At 38.7% G+C, this 20,754-nt stretch overlaps 1 protein-coding gene across 7 annotated transcripts in view; it reads right to left on the bottom strand.

Annotated features, from left to right (window-relative positions):
- SH3KBP1 (SH3 domain containing kinase binding protein 1) overlaps positions 1–20,754 on the bottom strand; it is a 229,127-nt gene that overhangs the window by 112,603 nt on the left and 95,770 nt on the right. For all 7 annotated transcript variants that reach the window (XM_071812459.1, XM_065858188.2, XM_071812475.1 and 4 more), the window contains one exon: positions 1,833–1,939. In XM_071812459.1, the coding sequence (XP_071668560.1) occupies positions 1,833–1,939 (107 nt within the window). The remainder of the gene's footprint in view (positions 1–1,832; positions 1,940–20,754) is intronic.

Raw genomic sequence — 20,754 nt, 5'->3', positions numbered from 1 at the left:
GTCTTAAACCTTAGAATCAGTAAATTGTCAATGCTTTCTTCAACGGCAGTAACTGAAGGTACAATTATGAGTTTAAGACTACCAAGTCTGTAACTGGCAATCCAAGTGGGTTTCAAAAAACATGCCCTTAACTGTAAGCATGTGCATGCAAGCATGGGAAGGTTTCACTTTCATAGATCTACATCTTTCAATTTTAATGCAAACTTTTTCAGACTCACTTTGATTTAAATAAATCTGTTATTTATAATTAAGTTGTCCAAATTTATACAAAGACAAGAGATGCATTTCATAAGAGAAGTCTAGTGTCTCATGTAAATTATTTAACCATACAATTCATTTGGCAGAGTTAATTTGTTGGCTGCATACTAGAAAGGGGTTTTATTCCATCCCTGTACTCTTGAAAGAGAGACTTAAAAGTTTTTAAGTAGAGCAACTGACGGAAGATATTTGTGTGGCCATGTGAGGACAAATATGCCTCAAATTGTGCAATGAAAAGAGGTCATGTGCTGTCGTGAATCTAATACTGGGTTCACATTGTCTTCAAAATATGGTCTTAAATATCTTACAGCCTTGACACCCCCCCATTACAATTCTGCTCACTGACAGAATAAGGTTAGTTACATGACACATCACATCTGATTCCAGGCAGAACTACAGGCAGAGCTGATGTGTGTAGCTAGCTTAAAGGAAAACCAGTGATCACTAAGCTTCTTACATTCAGATGTGAGAATTTAAACTCTCATAAGAAAATGCTGGATGTCACATAGATTGCAGTAGAATTTACATTATTTTAGAACTGATTTCTTAAGTGACAGATGCAGGAAAAAGAAAACTAATCATATATCTTTGATAAGAAAAAAAATGTTGACTTAGTAGCTGCTGAATCACAAGGAAAAAAATCCTACAAATAAATGATACAAGCTGAAGTACACCTTGTATCAGCTGCTTGAGCAGACTAAGCTCCTAGATCTTTTTAAAGATAAGTAAATAAAGACTAGATGAGTTTTACTGCTTTCTACTTAAACATTTTGACTTTTGGTTCTCATGCTATTAAGCTCAAGAAGATATTTTTAATATCCCTAATGGAACAAAGCTGAAGATATTGGGAGTAAACAGTATTCCTTGATCCTGCAATCAGATTCACCCATGCAAAGAAAATTTCTGTATCTCTGTCCAAGTTTTCATCATTTGTTCCCAGTCCTTCTAAGAGATGTGCATTCATTTTCCATATCCTTTTCCATCCAAAATAAATACATCTTCACAAATTTTTGGTTGGGTTGGGTTGTTTTGTGTGTGTGTTTTTGTTTGCTGGTGATGGTTATTGTTGATGTTTGAAATCGATTAGAGTAAAATTAAATTGTTAAAATTTGCAGGCAAAGATGACAAAAGGTGAATGTCATGGCTGAACTCCAGAGGGCTTCAAGTAAAATTTCAAGATGTGTTTACCTCTGCAAAGATAATTCTTCCCTGTGGCTGGCTTACTAAAACTAGGAAGGGCTTTTTCTGCTATAATCTTCATTCTTCAGAGATATAAATTCAGCAGCCCTGTAGCACAAACTTTGAGCTTTTTTTCCTGAACAGAACTGAGAAGCATCAACTGATCAAGTAAAACCAGCCAAAGTGCTACAGGGGAAAAAACCCTCACAAAATCCATAAGCGAACAACCACATCCCCTCACTCCCATCAGCAACCCAAATCAAACGTGTCAGTATACCAGAGAAGAAAAATGTCTGGTTTAAATTATGTCTTAGAACACACAGTATCTGAGATCTTAGCATGCACAAGATATGTCAGAACTACATGTATGTGTATTCCACTAAAGGTCTGCTCACCTCTCCCACAACTTCAATGATGTCACCAACTTTTAATTCCAGTTCATCTTCATTTTGAGGCATATAACTGAAAGCCACCTGACATCTTCTTCTTCTGTTTCTCTCTCCTGGTGGAAAGGAAGGAAACAGGGAAATTGTAAAATGAAAACAAAATTCCATGCCAAACACAAGCCAGAGGAAACAGTTAAAGATGAGATATTGTTCTTTGAGCACTATTAAAAGAATCAGAATGTCTGCAATGCTTAGCACATCTGCCTATAATTAATTTCCAAAAAGAGGGTGGAGAAAAGATTTCTGGTGCATATTATTTCCTTCAACTATCTTTATAATTCAATGCAATTAATAAATGAAAATAAATCATGGGGATTTTTTCCTTTCTGTAATAGAGTTCAAGAGCCAAAATTTAACTAATAGATTGTGCTTCCTAGTGACAGGATAAACAAACTTTACCCAGAGGATCTTTCCAGGTGTATTTGCTGTGATTTCTTTTCTAGGCTAATGCTCCGTACACATGGTGTTGGCAAATCCAGAAATCGGAGGGGGTGGTGAAGGGATTCAAAACCTTGTGGCTTTTGCTGATATGGAAATAAGCTCTCAACTGATTATTTTGTCCTGGATCTTTTTTCTCCATAATCCTTCCACGGGTATACAAATATCTCACTAACATTTTTTTAATGCATATTCTTTCGCATATATATACATAGAGATATATATGTATGCACAGATACTTGTAAGGTGCATATTTATACACTAATATCAGAGTAAAGAAAACAGAAGAAAACCCCAAAGAGCCTCAAATTCAGGTGTGTCATTGAATTAGAGCAGTTAAGACAGTCTAATTTGGACAATCAACCAGCTACTGGAAATGATGTTACCAGCCATCTTTCTTCACCTTGGACATCCAGGCTGCCAAGAGAAGCTGGTATGAGGGTGCATCTCTGGATGTACAACTCGAGAGAAGCTTGAATTTATAGCTCTGAATAAGACCTCATAAGACCCCTTACTTGACCCTTCTGCATCATGCTTTTAAGACAGACAGATAAATGAAAATATTCATTTCCAGAGCTTTGTTTGCCAGATCCATTGGCTTATATATAATTATAGTCATATGACCTGTCGCAGCATGGAGGAGAGAACTTCTCAAAATTAAGTTGCCAAGCCTGCTGCTCAGCCTCTATTAGCTGAAGGACAACTTACTGACATGAATCATGACCATGCTGGAATGTGGTGGAGGAGGAGAAGGTAGGAAGAGAGAAATAATTCAAAACACAAGATTCGCTGATTACTCCCTCTTCTCTAGAAAATGTGGAATGTATAAACCATACTACATCGTATTATTTAGATATATGTATCCACACATATATACACACTCTACACAAGTAAATGGACTTTCTCTTATGCTATTTCTCTTAACTATTAAACACACTTAACACACACCAAAATCAGTTATGTAAATGCTGTCTAAGAACGGCCTTAAGCTGACATTAAATTACAAAAATTAATCTTATGGTCAATTATCTCCCCTGCAACATTCCTTGATGATCCTGTTCTAGGGTAAACAGTAATAAAAAGTTACAGATTATTTTTTTTTCTCTAATCTATTAATTGAAACTAGAGAAAGAAGGGAGAAGGGAAGCCATTTGGTTTTCTGACAATATTTTTCACAGCAACTGCAATTCTGTATGAGTGGCACCTTTTGAATGTTAAAATTAATACCTTAATGTAATGTAACCAAACTCACTCAAATTAGCTCTTTTTTCCACCTACAGATAACTGTTCATTCTTCACTATCTAAACTAAAATGGTCCTAAATTGACAAGTTTACACAGCTGCATTCAAAATAACTTAAATATAATAAATACATTCCACATTGAGTGCTTCTTTGTGCAAAAGAGGATGGCTATTTTCCCTAAAGATAACCGTCCCACTATGACTTCTAGTATCAAGTAGCAAATGATGTGCTGATGTTGCCTGATGTGACAGATGTCAGTTGCCATCCTACTTAATAATCAATATTGTGTGACTCTTGGACAATATTTTCGAGATGGCTAAGAGAGCAAGAAATAAACATGATTCTGGATGTTAATAATAAAACTGTATTTATCTTTTCCCCCCTCCCATCCCATGAAGATTTTTACTACTATATAGAAAACCTAGCAAAAACCTGCATTTCTCTCCATTACTCTCATGGTTGTCTCACTGCTCTCCCTCTCCTCCTAAACCTTTCTCTAGAGAAATACCTAAGTGGAGAGCAGCAAGCCAACAAGAGGCATAGACTCAATGTACCAAATAGCTCCTCTCTGTGGTCTAATGCCAGACTATCCAGAAGATCCAGCAGTGAATCCCTTTGGTTTTAAGGTGTTGCATGCTAATGTTTGGAGTAGTTGAACAAAGCATGAGCGCTGTAAAGGGCTCTACAGCCAAGGCATATCTGTTTTTTCCTACACTAAAGCAAACTGGGAAGTCAAAGCAACCAAGCCATGCATATACAAAAACTGTCAGCAAAGAAAAACTCTAGTTTTGCAAACGCAATATTCCCACCCCAGCCTCACTGATTTTTTTATCTGTTTCTTAACTAGCACAAAGTCTCCAAAGGCAGCATGGTCAGGAGCCAGAAAGACCAACTCAGACAACTAACAAGCAGTTTAGAAATAAACACTGAGGTCTTGCTCTTCTGTCGCCATTTCCTCTTTTGCTAATATTACAGTTTCTGCAGAGTATTATTACAGTCTGTGCTTTAACTGCTAGTCATATGAGATCTAAATGGCACACCATGACTTTAAAATTTAAGTAATTTGACCGATTGATATAAAGTTAATTTTAAACCATATAGGGCAGCAATTCCGCAATGAAGACTAAAGATACTTTCTAATCTAATTCATTTTTTATGACTTCTAACTTGATGGAGAAAATAATTTGTAGGAGTTTTTTTTCATTTTTGTCCACATTTGAACATATATTGAGTTACTTGCAAGTGAAAAGCTACCTAGTGGTGAAAAGGCAGGTAACAACCCAATACTTCAAAATCAGAAAAGGTGTGCTGCAAAGTCCTCAATGGCTTTTGAAAGGCTTAGAAGAAGAAAAAAAAGGCATCAGTGAGCTTTTACTGGTCCACGTATAATAATTTCTGGTAAGTAACCTGCTGCAGGCAGCACCATGCTGCGCTCTGCCTGCTGGTTACAGTTCTAGGCTTTTTCATTTCCCATGGTTATGGTGCAATATCAGAGTGCTTTAAAGGCAAAATGTCTATGAGCTGCCAGTTGGGAACTAAGCATGATACATTTTATTCAGAGCAAGCTATCATACAGAAATAATGTCACTCACCTTTGTGAAAAATACTGACTCCCATTTATATTGCTATAATGCACCTCAAAAGAAAAAAAAAATCACATGGCTAGTTTGTGCAGTCTGTTCTTAGAACAAACCAGGCAGCTGAGTGTGTACAAAGGGGCTAACAAACCAGTGTCTGCAAAGCATATCACATCTGAAGCAATGGCACCAGGAGCTCAACAAGTGAGCCACACAGCATGCCTGAGTTTGCTCTACTCCCCATAAAGGCTGTGTCGAAGGCACTGAACCCTTACAAAGTGCTTGCAGGGAGGACAGAAAACAGACCTTGCATGCATTGCAAAAGGTGTCACATGATGCACCTTCCCAGTGATACTGGTTGCCTCATTATCTGCAACTGTTAATTGCCAACTCCTGCTCACCCCACCTGCGGCTACCGTTCCCTCTGCCCTGAGAGGTGAACCGCTTCTCCAATCATTCCCCAAACACTTCCACTCAGAGCAAAACTTGGCAGCTCAGCAGTGTAAACAACAGGCTTTGCTAAAACAGCTCCTTTCAGGCTTTATCCTAAGATTCACCTACCACTCACTGTAGGTGTCCCTGAGTCAGATGTCTCAATCTGCGCCTATCGCTCAGGAGTAGAGAGAACCTAATACCTCCAGAGGGTATTTAATGTCACTGCAAAATAGACAACTATAATACATCAGATGAATTACTCTCTCAAGATGCCTTTTTCTCCTGGTGCGGCTAGATCAGACTTCAACATCTAACTTTAAAAGGCCTAAGGTCAGGTCAAATGGAAAAAGAAGTGAACATATATTTAGAAACTTAAAACAAATAAACAAAAAAATCTTCAAGGGCAGAAATCTAATTTATTTCAAAGTGGCGTTTGATTAGATTCTAAAAATGGTGTGGTTGCCTGTGACACCAGGAGACCATAAAGAGGCTTCCTCCAGCTGTACACATACAAGACAGAGCATGATTTCTAGACATTTAAACATCCCTCTGGCATTAGCAGTGAAGACAAAAAAGAGGCAATGACAACACATTGGCATTCAATGCTTACTTTTGTAAGTGGCACCAAAAGCTGAGGCAACACAGCACAAGAAGTCACACTGGTCCTTACATGCTGCCATCAGACCCAGGAAAGGTCACAAACTGACAACGTGGGATTAGATGAAAAGTGCAGCAGATAGGAAGTAAACTATTTCAAAATGAACTGGGATTTTCAAATCTAAACTTACTTTTTTAAAACTTAAAACCTCTGTCATGAAACAGATGTTTATACAAATGTGTGCACGTATGAACAGGTTATACTTTTCACTGGTGCCATTGTCTTTGCGGCCTGTCTCGTCAGAGAAAACCACATGGTTAACTTCACTGACAGAAGGTCCATCAACTCTACATACTAATCCACTTTTTTTTCCACCACAAGAGAATAAGTACAGCATTTTTTTTTAATAGCACAGTATAGCTACTCTATAAAATAAAAACCAAAAAACCTATATTCAGTTAAAACTTTCAGAGAACAGACCCATGGAGCAAATGTCTGTCCTTCTCCCTGCTGACAAAAGGTATACTTTAATGGCTGACAATCTCTTCAAAACTAGGCCCCATAGCTTTGTAATAGGATTTCTCTTAAAAAGAGACATAACAATTATCACCGCAGCTCAGACAAAAAATCCAACCCAATTGCTCCTTGAGTTATGATTGGTTTTTAATAAAGGAGTGTTGCTACAGAAATTGCATGGGTTAGGTTGGGAACGGAGTCAAGGTTTGCAGCATGAGGAGCCTAAAGACATCTTTCCAAAATTTCAAACACATGAACGAACGTAGCAGCTCTTGAAGACCCACATATTTCCCTCTACTGTAGGCCTGCCAGGCAGGCTCAGGTGAAACACGAAAGGAAACTGAGATTGACTGGGCCACCCTTCAAGTAGATGCAAAGTGACTGAACCCAATAAAACCATGTGGCAAAGAGGCCCCTTTCAGGCAGGTCCATAAGTAGGAAAATGACAAGTTGGAGGATCCTGTCTTCTGTTTCAGATTTCCCTGCACATTGGCATCATCTGCCCATCAGCCACAGCTGCACTTTCCATCCTTCCAGCTTTCAAAGCCGTATCTGTAGCCAGGGGGAACTGGCTCAGTGCACAGTGTCTCCTGGTTAGACAAGCTGGGCTGTGATATGACTTAGCTAGAAACCAGTTCTAAATTAAATGTGCAAAAAGACAAAAGGCAACTATTGTACAAGTAAGATATGACATATATGCTTCTAGGTTGTATGTTACTGATTTTACTGGTACTGATGGAGCTCTGGTACAGCTATTTTGGACTGCCAGTCTAGATGGTTACTGTATCACTTTTTTTGTTCTAAATCGTTGAATTGTGTATATTAAAATGCAAAGATTAAGAAAAAGGTTGTGCTACAAGCTTACTTCTGAAAAAATTCTTCTTAAAACCACCACCCTCAGCAGCGGCTTTTGAGAAACAGAAGTTACCTAATTAAGAGCAAAGAGCTAGCATTAAAATGTTAACTTTTTTAATTGCTTTTTCAAAGTATATTGAAGATAGTGTTAAGAGACTTCAGGTAAAGTCTTGGCCACACTCAATTTTAATATGGATTCTGTCACTATCTTCCACAACACAAGGACTCCACCATTTTACACCCACCCACTAGCACAAATGCAATTCTGATTTTAAAAGGCACAGGAACAGTCAAGTTGCAATTTCCTTCTTATCCTGGAGGATTCTCGCAGGTTTTTTCTGACTTAGGATGTGACATGTCAATTCCAACTCTCTCATCACCCACATGCTGTTTAGAAGGGTAAATGCTTTTGGACAGATGACAAAAAAACCAAACCAAACCAAAACAAACACTTTACTGAGGTCTGTTTGTTCTCCATCTAGCAGAAAAGAGAAGTAAGCTTGGTGTTAATGTTTTGGGAGGGTTGGGGAAAGGAGTGTTGATGGGGTTTTTTTGTTTGGTTTGCTTCTTTTCTTTTCATTTGTGACATTAATATACCAGAGAAGACAAAGATAAAACTGCAAGGAGGGGTGAGGGGAGACAGAATATCTGAGGTGCTTCCAGTACTCTACCAAACTGGTTATGTAAAGCTGCTGTGTTTCTCTACAAGCAGATGAACGGGCAAATGACCTGCTTTGATGTGTGCAGCTGAATCCTGGAGATTGCAGGGCTCCATTAAGCACAATTAAGCCACAATGCAATGTGCCATCACTGCTAGTAATACCTTACTCCGAGTATGTTAATGTTCTACTGTTACTGAGGCGTAGGTTTTCTCTTTCTTCCTAGACGCCACAGCAACACTTCCAGGTTTCTGCCATCTGGCTGCTGCTCCGAATTTTATGACCAAGATTTGTCTGTGAGGAACCTATGAGCCTGGAAAACCTATTTTTGTTACACCATCACGTTTTAACACATATGCACCATCAGAATAATGGCAATTTGAATATAATTATCCTCATATTGTTCAATAAATTCATTCTTTTGTTAAAAACATGCAAAAATATTCAGGCCTTCTATTGTGTATAAGCCTTTTGTGTAACATCAGTAATTACTGGAAGCAACTTAGAGCAACAACGTAGTACTAGTGGTCATATGCTTCTGGGAGAAAACCATTAATTAACTAAGAAATGGACCATTTCCATATGCCACAGGAGGAGCCAGGCTTGTGCATTTGACAATTAGAACTGAAATACTAGTGAAGCTGAGATAATTATTTAAGCCTAAGCCAAAGCAGAAGAAAATGCTAGAAAGCAACTGTAAACAAAGTCAAAAGACACTTGCACAGGTTAACCATAGACCACCAAAATATTTTTCTTTCTGAGACTGGAAGCGTTAAAATGCATATAAAAGTAGAAACTTCTGCAGGTGCAACATCAAGAATGCAGTCGAATCATCACCAGCAGTTTAGACAAGGACATCTAAACTCCAACAGGAAAGTCTTGACCTTCCCATACACGTTGAATATTTTATACTCCATCATTTAGAAGGAAAATGTAAAACACAGTATTAAACTACACATTAACTTGACCACATGGAGAACTGAAAATGTGCATGTTCATGAAAGCTACTAGTTTTAGTAGCTGTATCTTTTAAACTTCATAGTGTAGATGATTATTTTGGATTAGCATTACAGGTGAAACACTCCATCACAGGACAAAAACTGGAACTTGGTGACAGGGTTTCAAACAGTTTTTTTCAAGTGTACTTTAAAAGCAGTTACACAGTCCTGGTAAAGAATGGAAAAGCTCATTCAGCTTCTCATCTGCTTCTAGAGATGCACAAATATTCCTCAGCAGCAAGCGGTGCTTTTACACCACCTTTTGCCAAATGACCCATTCTCTTGCCCATTCTCAAGTACAACAATTTGTTGCTCTCATCTAGTGCTGTTCAGAAGCGGTGCATTTCAAGGAGCAGCAAATGTTTCTGTTCTCACTGTAATGCCAGGGCATGTGTCAACAGAAAGGCTTGCCCTGGTCACCCGTAGCTTTGTGACTTCGTTCACTGCAACATGCGCTAGGTCCCGCTCCCTGGCATTGAGGTTCCCCACCACCCCTTGTGCAATGAGCCCCTGTTGACATGAGGGGGGCTATTACTCAACAGAAGATCTTGCGCTTCCCTGCGGATTTGGTTTCTTCTCTCGTACTCAGAAGACAACTTGCAAGTATACATTACTGAAAGAGTTTGCTACACTGGCTACTAGCATATAATTCATACAAAATGACTGTATAAAGAGCTGTAAGAAATACTGCAGGCAATAGATTTCTGCAGCAATAAATTAGCTTTTGTAAAGAATGAGACATATATGCTTGAAGTATTCTTTCTTGGATAGCAGCTGAAGTTTCAAAGTCCAAGAACAGAAATACAAGATTTGCAAATGGCCCATAAAAGGCCTTTTCTCTTTTATTCTTATTGCACACATCTCATGTTGTTATGAGATAATCCCAGAATATTATCCCCTCAGCCAGGTTTTGAGATAGCGGTCAACTACTTTGCTCTTTGCTGCTATTTTGTATTGATTTTTCGAGTAAGCGTTTGAATAAACCAAAACCAAACATGAATTGCTATTGCATCTTTCCCATTTCTCTTATGTTCCATCACATAATTCACACTGCTAAAATTGCCTACGCACAGTAGCACTTCACAACATACACTGAATGAGAGCAAATAGCTCTAATTTGTGGAACCGCTGTGCACATTCAGCTTACTATGTGCTCTCCTCTCTATAAATAAAATCATTTAGATCAAACCACATGGATTCCTAAACAGTAATCTCCAAAAATATTACCTTTGTACTACCGGCTTGCTGTCTTGAAGCTGACTTCAGTCCAACTTAACAAAAAAACCAATTCCAGAACAGCTTTAAAAAATATGCCTTTTTCTTAAAGAATGCAAACAATGGTGCTGCTTCACTTTTAGCTATCAGAGTATTAGCGCTTTTTGACAGGTTCAGAATATCTGTAATGACACTACATTGCAGGTCTTACTCTGACCTCTTCTACATCAGTTTCAAGTAAGTCTCTTATCAGGGCAAAACCCCCCAACATTGTCAAGATTTTATTTTCACTCCAACAGGTAACAGCATACATTGAACAAATGTCTCAAGAAATGATGGAAAGATGCAAAAAATACAGCAACCCATTTCCTGGTTGCTGCACTCATGAGAGCCATTATACAATGAACATATGCAATAAATCAACAACGTTTAACCAAAATAACCAACTCTCTTTCATACTGGGCACTTGGAACATCAGCCAGATTTTTAACCTAGAATCTTGTTTAACCTAGAATATCTATACAATTTAAATATTCATTTTGAAGCCATTAAAGGCAATAAAGTTAAACAAAAAATATTAACACATTCACAGGCAAAGCAAACACATCAATTTCCTGCCCAGCATTGTTTTGAAATCTAGGAAACTAGATGAAATTTGCCATGAAACACAAGCCCAGACAAATCCTAAATTCCAGGAAGCCCATGTGTGAATCTAGGTGATGCACTGGTAAACTGGGAAAATGACTTACCTCGTCTGGTGTAATGGGTCTGATTCTGCAATACTTACACCAAGACGAGTAGTCACTTGGGCAGAAACACTCGGGCATGTGTCTCCCATGGCAATTAAGCCACAACATTTTCAAAACCTTGTAGAGAACAGAGCTGTGGGAGGGCTGCTCTACTGGGCTCCTGACACGTACCAGCTCAGCGTGCGAGGTTATCCAACTACTCGGCCTTCAGCTCTGCTAAAACGAAAACACAGCAGGAGGAGCCCTCAATTGTACTCCTTGTGTTAAGATTTGTTGTTATTTCTCAGCTTCCATCGTGAAACTGCTATAATCCAAAATAACCTGTAGTTTTAAAGGGCATGTTATGCTGCTAAACTTTGTTATTTGAGGGTTGCACAAATGCCCGGGAATAAATGTACAGAAGAGCAATAAATAAATATGATAAATTGAAATAAATCCATTATTCTTGCCACTGCTGGCCCTCTGAAGCCCGAGACACCATTAGTTCTATGACAACTGGTACGTTTCCCAAAAGTTATCTCAGTACTGAGAATGAAAATTAACATTCACTGTTCCACATCCTCAAAAATGAACAGTGCCACAGTATCCATACATGATAGTTCATTCCACCAGCACAGGACAAGTGTTTCTGTATCAGGCAGATGAGATGTGTATCACTGTTCTCCAAAACTGAGCAACAAATGGGAAAAATGAGAAACAAACCCAAAGGCTATCATCTATTTTGGCAAGTCACCAGCCTGCATATAGAGTGCAGAGGCAGAACATGTTGCCTGAGGCAATGTTGAAGGGGAGGCAAGAGTTCTGCAAGAGCTGCATCTAGTCAGTTCTGCAGCATCTTGAGCTTTTGGTGGTGAGAAACTCTCGAATGCCACAGAAATCTTCCCGTATTTTCTTGGTTGTTCTCTTCATTCAAACAAGCCTCTGTGGAATTACAAGCATTCATTTGTACTAAATTAAACAGACAAATGCACTATTAAGAGGGATGGCTCATGGTAAGACGGCTGCCAGCAATTTATTTCTTTAATTTAGTGTCATTTTCAAAAGATGCAACACACAGATAAATGTTCTTTCAGTCTTCTTCCTTCTTTTTACTTTTTTCACAAGATTCTAACACATTCAAAGAGTTGTAATTTATCAAGGGGGTGTTTAATCAAAAGATCTGAAAGGTACAATGTTCAATTCTCCCATTACGGCTTTGTACCTTCAGTTCTCATGGAAAGCAGACCTTATACCTTGAAATCCTGCACATTCGCAGGTTTACAGCTCTGAGTTTAAGGGATTTGCTTGACTAATGCTAAACCAACAACACAGATCAACAGTGACAAATTAAATTGCCCACGGTGAGCAATGCATTTTCTCCAGTGCTGGAGAAAGAGGAGCATGGCGCTTGGCTTGGCAAAACACAGAACAAGATTCCACTTCCTCAAGTTAGGTTAAAGCATTGAACTTTGTATTGTTGATATTATGCTGCATCCCAGTTATTTCATGTCAAACTCCCTTAGGATTTTCTTTCTTGCTTCCAGGCATGCTCAGCTTAATTCCCCCACCCTGACTTTCAGAGAATATCTTGGGTACCTCACCTCTTACAAGACAAAGTTCTTCAGGACAAGTTAGCTCTTTAGTTGCACCTGTACAACTTCACTACCTTTCAGCAACTCTGACAGAGTTCTTACACAGGTCTGTAGAGAGATCCCAGGCAGAACCTAAGCAGCAAATTAGGGAAGTCCTGCCACATCTCAGCCTTTCAAAGCACTGTCTACTCTAGCGCAAGGCCACCTGTTAACCACTGGTTTGCCTTGCTTAAGAGCATTTATCCAAACACAAATGCATTCCTCAAGGTCTGGAAAACTCTCCAGGTAAGACTAGTCACTATTTGATCTCCTTTGCTGCATTTATCATAAATGACTAACCTCTGGTTCCAGTCCTGAGAGTCCCATTTGTCTACCCCAGAGGTCTAATTTTGTCATAATGACCAGCATAATTAAATGGTAGTAACACGGGAAAGATTTGCAAGTCTACTTAGATATTTAGGCACCTGAAAGGTTAAGTTTACTCTAAAAGATACCTGCTTCTGCATCTTTCAAGGACTTCGTAAAACCTCTTCCACAGTTAGATTTTTAACAGAGCACTGGCTGTTATTGCAAATAAATATCCAAGGCAGACAGCAACAAAGTACATGATGCAATATGTTATAAGCCTGAGCTGCACTAAAAATAAATAAATAAATAAATAAATAAAAGGACTTGCTCAACATTAAAGAGACAAAAAGAAAGGGCCTCCAAATACTTGCTTTCTGAGAAGCAAAAAGGGGAAGTCACTCAAAGTTAAGGCAAATTCAGTCAGGAGAGCAAGGAACAGGAGCTGTTTCAGCATAAACGGAAAACTGAAAACATGGAACATCTTACAACCTCAAGAAGAGATGCCAGTACAAAATGATACAATAATTTGCCCCTATGTGCTCGACCCAAATCCTGTTGCTTACAAGTATGCAATACTCTACTTCTCTGTTTTTTTTCTCACTGTTCTCTTACAATACTGTTTCCCTACATGAACAAAAATAAAACTCCTGAAATCCTGCAGTGATGCATTTTGTCTTTACAGTAATGAAATAAAGCAATTAAAAAAACCAAGGACACTCTATGTTTATGAGAACATAAAAATTATAGGAGTGAGTCTGTGTGATTAATGTATGAATCACACTGCTCAAAAATGTCAATACAATAAAACATTCTTCTGTTACTTCTTCCTCATAACCACTTTTAAAGCACAAAAACATAAATACACACAGCTTTTTGTAACATATTCTTGGCACTTCATTACACACAGGATTTACAATTACTAAACGATTTTCCAGTAACAGATTCCCTGTTCTGTATTCCTTTACATTATTCAAGATCAACATGGTAGGATAGCATAGTCATAGGTGTAACCTGATTTTCGAGCTGTGTATATGGTCATAGGTATGCATAATGGGTCTACAGTTCTATTCCACCAGTTTGGAAGAACCTGTATAAAAATGTTTCTTGTTAAAATACCATGCACACGTAAGCCTCTGAGAACCTTGCTGCCATCACAGCTCACTGATTATTCATGATTTCACCTTTTCTTTCAGATATATTACACAAAATGCAATAGTCAAACTTTTAAATTGCTTTATCAGTAAGCGGGAGCATTGCTATGTCTAAAGATGGCATTCGCATTTGTTTAGAGAGGCCCAAGTACATTTTCCAGTTTCACCGCACACCTCTTCAAATGTTGAAGTTACGATTCTGAAAGTTGGTCTTACCCAATGGAGCTTCTTGACATAGAGTAGAAAGGAACACAGGGAAGCACGTGACCACAAAAGCAATTGAAACGAGACATGATCGCAGGGAAGACAGCTGTCAATGACTCCCTCTGTACTAGAGCTCAACGTTTTTGAAAGCCCTTGTGTTATGTGCTGTACCTGACTGCTTCAGGTACAAACATCCACTAAAATCTTGCTTTATAAGCAGCTTTTTCTGGTTAATTTCTGATGCTGCCTGGACAAAGGGAACAGGAGGAATATGCAGCTTCCATAGGCAGCCCTTGCTTGACCAAGGAATTTGAAGCCTCTTGCCCTGGCTACCTCTGGGTCATGTCTTATGTTCACACATATCCCCTCAGCACAGCTGCAGCCACAGACAGCTTCCCCTTCCAGGCTCATGCTCGTATTTGTCCTCAGGGGGAAAACGATTTTCTATGTTATGAAGAGTAGCAGCATATTTGCTTACAGAGCTACTATGAGCTACACTATATTCTGATACAATCATCTGTAAATATTAAGTCACCTAACTAATATCCGTCTAAGTATCTTCACAAAAAGCAGAACCTGGGAACTAATACCAACCCTGGCTGTTCTTATAAAGTCTGTGCTGCTTGCATTATTAAAAAACAGAGCATAAGGAAATTCAGTAATATAGAAAGCTTCATTTAAGTGTAGAAGAAATGTCCATCAATACCTAAGACGAAAAAATAACAAAAGCAAATCTAGGACTCCATGTCTTAGACAAAATTATAAATCAAGCACTACACAAAAGATACTTTATACCTCTGTGCTGCAAGGGAAGAGTAATATAAATATATGTAAAGCTTTGTGTAATTCACAGTCTTTTGCCTTTGAAGACAGACGCTGAAGCATGGAAAACATCTGATAACTTATTTGCCTCTGAGGTAATACTTTTTTAGTTATAGAAATATCCTTGTAAGTAACTTATTACTTAAGATTTGGGTTTTTTTTGGAGTAAATTATATTTCTTTGTCTGCTCTTAGATGACTGATCTTGTTGTTTTATTTATTTTGCACTGTTCATAGGTGTTCAGTATCTTAAAACCCACTAAGAGAGAAGAAGCCTGCACTGAAACTCCAATTTAAACAACCTTTTGTAAAGACAAACAGAGTTCTTAGAAAAGAGTGTGGTGAGGTGGGACGATGACTCAGTGGCAAGAGGAAAAAGCAAACCCAGCACTGTTTGATCTCCTTTTTCAACAGATCAAATTTAACCTGAAGCTGGGGTGACAACAAATCTGATGACCATTTGGCCTTCACTGCGAGACTAAACATGCTCTTGCAAATCAATTTGCAATGGCTATGTATGCACATAAAAGACCACTGAACTCCAAACAGCTGAATGAACAAAGCCAAATTTGTACGTGGAAACAGAGGAATACAGAGCCACAGAGTCTATGCAAAGGAAGACCACCCCTCTGGTACGGAATATAGCACTTCATGGCCACACGTTTGCTTGCAGACAAACCCAGAGTGACTATGCAAACATGGCCCCTTCTTTTACAATACATAGTATTGGCCACTACTGCAGAACTGTCAGTACTTCAGTTTTCACTTCAGTTAGCATACAGATCCACATGAATGATAAAATATTCACTCATGTAACCAGCCTTTTTCTAAAAGTGGGAGTATATAAATACACCCCTTCTGAGTCAGAATAATTACATCACATCTTATTTTGTTTCCAATATTTTAAATGCAGTGTGTTCTTGATGCAGAATACCAAAAAGAATACACCATCATGTTTGTTTCAGGTTGCAAAAGTTTTATCGTAACTAGTCTCTGGTTATTCTTTGGCATCTTCAAAAGAGACCTGGGTGGTGAGAGTTAGTGATGCCTAAGAGATTAGAATATTAAGGCAAGAACCTCATCTAGTGAATAGTTACTGCAGAGAAATGCCCCCCTGGTGAAGCTGAAAATACAGGCTGTTCTGAATTAACTTTGAAAAATTTCATACAGTTGAAGAAATGAAGTGTCCTTTGAAATATGTTCTCACCAATGATCTGCATGAAGTGCTACATTTGATGTATAGCACAACAGACAATCAGTCTTCACGTTTCCCTCATGCGCAGCTGACTTGCCTGTAACCAAAAGCTGACTCACAATGAACAAAACAGATGATAGTCCAAATACAGAAGAACCACTTCTCCTCATTGAAAGCCTCGTTGAACCAAAATGTTTGTGAGCAAAGTAATTCATTTATATAAGAGCTTTTCTAGATTTTGAGATGCAACAGGCAATAAAATAGAAGAAAAAAATACATATTTAGGCTATCAGAATACTGCCTTGGCTGCCCACTGTCTTGAGTTATTTTCCTGTGAATTCATAATCTTTAAGACATCTGTTATCTCAAGTTGGCAAAGAAAAGAATCTCAAGGAGGAGGCAAGCAAATGAATCATTTATCATCTGCCCTCTCTCCTCCTGACTGCTTCTCTGCTGATTTCAAATAATACAGGAACAGTATGTTTATAAAAGGTACCATTGATATCTTCTAATTTCAAACACACATTAACTGATTATATTTTTCTTCTACTCATGCCACCTGCTCCAATTTCTGAAGTTGTATTTACTTACCTTGCACATATTCAGGTTTCTCATTGTTTTAATCTTTGCTCTACATACATATATTCTTTGTTTTAAATGACTATTTTGAGATGAAAGCGAGAAATAAACGACTGATAGCACAATCATCCAAATACAGTTTTCAAGAGAGGCAACTGACAATGAATTGCTCCAGTGCTCTCCAGCATGGGAGCTATGGGGTGTTAAAAGAAATACAACTAAGTCCCTAGAAGCTTCTCTGTAAAGCTGCAAGTTAAAGGATTCAATGCGCTACTGGGACCTGCTGACCACACAACAGTTACCAGAGCATTCTACACTGGAGATGCTGCTCTAATAGGAGAGCACTGGCAAGAGAGGCAGACACACTTGTGCAGTCCTTGGCATGGATTTTTAAAAATACCTCTTTGACCTTCACCTCTTTCAGCATTGGCTAATGGACGCTATGGCCATTATTCACTCGTGTTTGCTTTTTCAGCTGAGTTCTCCCCTATCGACAACACACTCCCCTCAGCCTTCCTGACATTCTTTTATCCTTGCCACATCTATCTTTTTCTTCCATGTACAATGACACTTTCCAAAACATTCCCTTCCAGAAAGTCTTTGTAAATAGAGAGTAGTAAGTTCGTATTTTAAAAAACTAGCCTAAGACATGGTGTGGCTTCATTCTGCAGTAACATACAACTTGTGCCTTGAGCGTTCAAGACTACAAGCTCCTGACTGTACAGCATCTTGCTATTTGGCCAGCAACCAGAAAGGTAGGAAAGCAGGGATTTCAGTGGACTGGAATGTCTAGTTGGTAATGGCACATAGCTAACGTTTTTCTTCTCTCTCTTTTTTTTTTTTTTTTTTTTTTTAATGGGAGGGTGATCAAACACTGGAGCAGGTTGCTCAGAGAGGTTGTGCAATCTTCGTTCTTGCTGATCTTAAAAAAACACTTGACATGGTCCTGGACAACTGGCTCTAGGTTGTCCTGCTTGAGCAGGGGGTTTTCAGAGGTGTCTTCCAACCTCAGCTATGCTACAAGTCTATTTTAAAGCTACCCTTTAAACCCCCTATGCCCCACAATTCTAGAGTATTTCTGTTATTAATCTTCCTTGCCTACAGCTTGATTGCTGAAATCCAGCCAAGCTGCTCTGATGCACTCTCCTTCCTGTAAGTCAGTCTCTGATAGGCAAAGATGCTAAGAGCAAAGTATGCTATTGCAACTACGTGTGAGCTGTCAGCAAACTCACAGAAACTTGATTTCATGTATTTGATGCCTTTCCTTGTTTACATACCTCATGTTAGTACAACCCATCCCCCAGCTCACCAGGTCGAACTGAACTCCCTTAGGATCTTATCTGCAGTAAATGGCACTTGGGATCAGAGGCAAATACTAGAACTGCAGACTGTGAGGATTGGCATTTCACTAGGGAGCTGCAGACAGCCTCTCTTTAGCACTTTTAATTCCTCTCTTGCCTGTTAACTGGTAAGACTTCCATTTAGGTAACTGAAAGACAAGAGGGAATGAAGCCTTCATCATTATACCAGAAATCCTCCAGAGCTACTGTTTATTTTTATTCTCAACCTCAAGGAGAAATCAGGTAGATAAACTGGCCACTTCATACTTGTATTCCCAGTTTTATGGCACAGAACTTCCTATAACCTGACTGCAGAATAGATACTTGTTAGGTTTTGCTTCTTTATATTAAAAGCTTGTCTGCCTTTTAATTCCATAGTTCTGTATTCTACGTGTCATGACAACTTCCCCTATAAAATTCAGAAGTGATTAACAAATTAAACATTCTGTCCCCTAGTCAAGGGAACTATTGCCAACCATCTTTCTAACTATCTTAACATACCTTGCTTTTTCAGCTTTTTACAAGTTTGCAGTGGATTTTCAATTACACAGGAAAAATTTCTATACGGAAATAACACAGCCCTACTACACTGTACCAAATGCCAACTTCTAAGCTGTACATAGTTCCGCATTTAAAACGTCTATTGCTTTACTTGCTGCAAATCTTCTTCATCTAGCAGTTAACCCAGACTTCGGCTCTCCATGATACATCTGGGCATGTCATACTTGCCTGACTCTTGACCCTAATACCCTTCGGCTCTGACTCTAAAGTCACAACCATTTCTACTTCTGACAACATGCTGTGAGCAGTAATGGCTTTATGTCAGTCCTGATCTTCTTGCCAAATTAACTAATTCTTGAAACAGTTGCACAGCTCTCCTAATTCTAGCCAGGCACACACCCAAGATCCCTTAGTGAACCTGCCATCACATCTTTCCATAATACTGAACTTCTTACCCCACAGCAGTATTCACACAAATTACTTCTATCCCCATGTCTTAGCACTGGGTCACCTCCACAAACTTGTACGAGGATGCTGCCTGAGACTGCTTAATGCCCTGTTAATCAACATGCTTGAGCAATTCATGTTGAACTGCACACTAGCTTACTGACACTCCGTTTTTCCAGTTCTGTTTTCCTGAAACTGAGTTTTCCAGACTTCTGATCCCAGGCAAGGCAAGCAGGCTATTTTCATAATTTGCCTTCTTCATAGTGCTTTTGATGTCATCTGAACAGTCATCACTACTCGTCTGTTCACCCTCTCTTTCTGAATCATACAGAGTCTATTACACAGCTACTGTGTCAGCTCTTACAATGATGCATTTGTGCAGTAATATCACTTTTATTTGTGAAACAATTACTTTTCTTTGTGAAAATAAAATTACTTTAAAAGTGCTCAAAATGCACTTTGTGCATTTGAAAGCACTACATCAAGTTTACTATTTTTCTGGCACTATAGGTTTCGATTTTTAATGGATATTTCATACAATGTATATGAGAATATGAGTTCACATAGAATTAAAAATATGAGTGGAGGACTACTTGAACTGACAGGGCAATTGAGGCATACATTACAATAAACTCCTCCATCTTAAAATAGTTTCTTAAAAAAATCTGTCTCGGTTTAAAGTTTGTAATGTCTCTATATGTTGTTTTTTTTTTTTTAGTTTTGCTGGGGTAAACACTATCTTTTCCTAAAAATAGATGTCAAGTTCCTTTTGTCTTTTCCATTACACTTGCTACACGAATGAGAAGTTACTTCCTCAAAGTGAAAAGCTGTGAATAAACTGGCGCTGGCTCAGGTCAGCTGTGTCTGTAATGAAATCCATGTCCACAACAGTTCTGTGGTTATAAGATGAAGAGTGGGGAGGAAAGAAGGGTTCTGCATATAACTGTAGTGTCATTTTTTGGGACACTGACCAAGCCATATACCTCCCCAGCACAAGAGAAAAGTGAAGAGCAACAGCTGACCATTCAAACTGACAACACAGCATCTGTTTTCTTTAGGAACTGATTTAATCAAATGACCATCAACCATCTTTTCCAAAGTTTGACAAACCATCACTCTCTCACAGTGCTTTTAGAACTATTTTCATCTGCAACCAAATAAAAGGCAGCACTGCTGTTCCCTCTGCTTCTCCCAGCTCCTGCGACACTCCTTGCTGTCCTGTCACATCAAGCGCTTGCTTGGCGGCATGAGGAGATAGACAGTGAACTGACCTGCTATTAAAAACAACCTCTGGACTTTTCTTGCTAGTTTAATGCTCACCCTGATCATTCTCCTCATCCGACTCACCATGCAGCCAAACGTCTGTATCAGAACGCAGGAAGAAGAAAACAGGAAAAGATGGCTCTTTTTTTGCTGCCACTGCTAGCTTAA

This window comes from Patagioenas fasciata, chromosome 1 (assembly GCF_037038585.1).
Source record: "Patagioenas fasciata isolate bPatFas1 chromosome 1, bPatFas1.hap1, whole genome shotgun sequence".
Lineage (NCBI taxonomy): Eukaryota > Metazoa > Chordata > Aves > Columbiformes > Columbidae > Patagioenas > Patagioenas fasciata.
The sequence above is the reverse complement of the archived record's forward strand: the minus strand, read 5'-3'. Positions and strand labels throughout refer to the sequence as shown.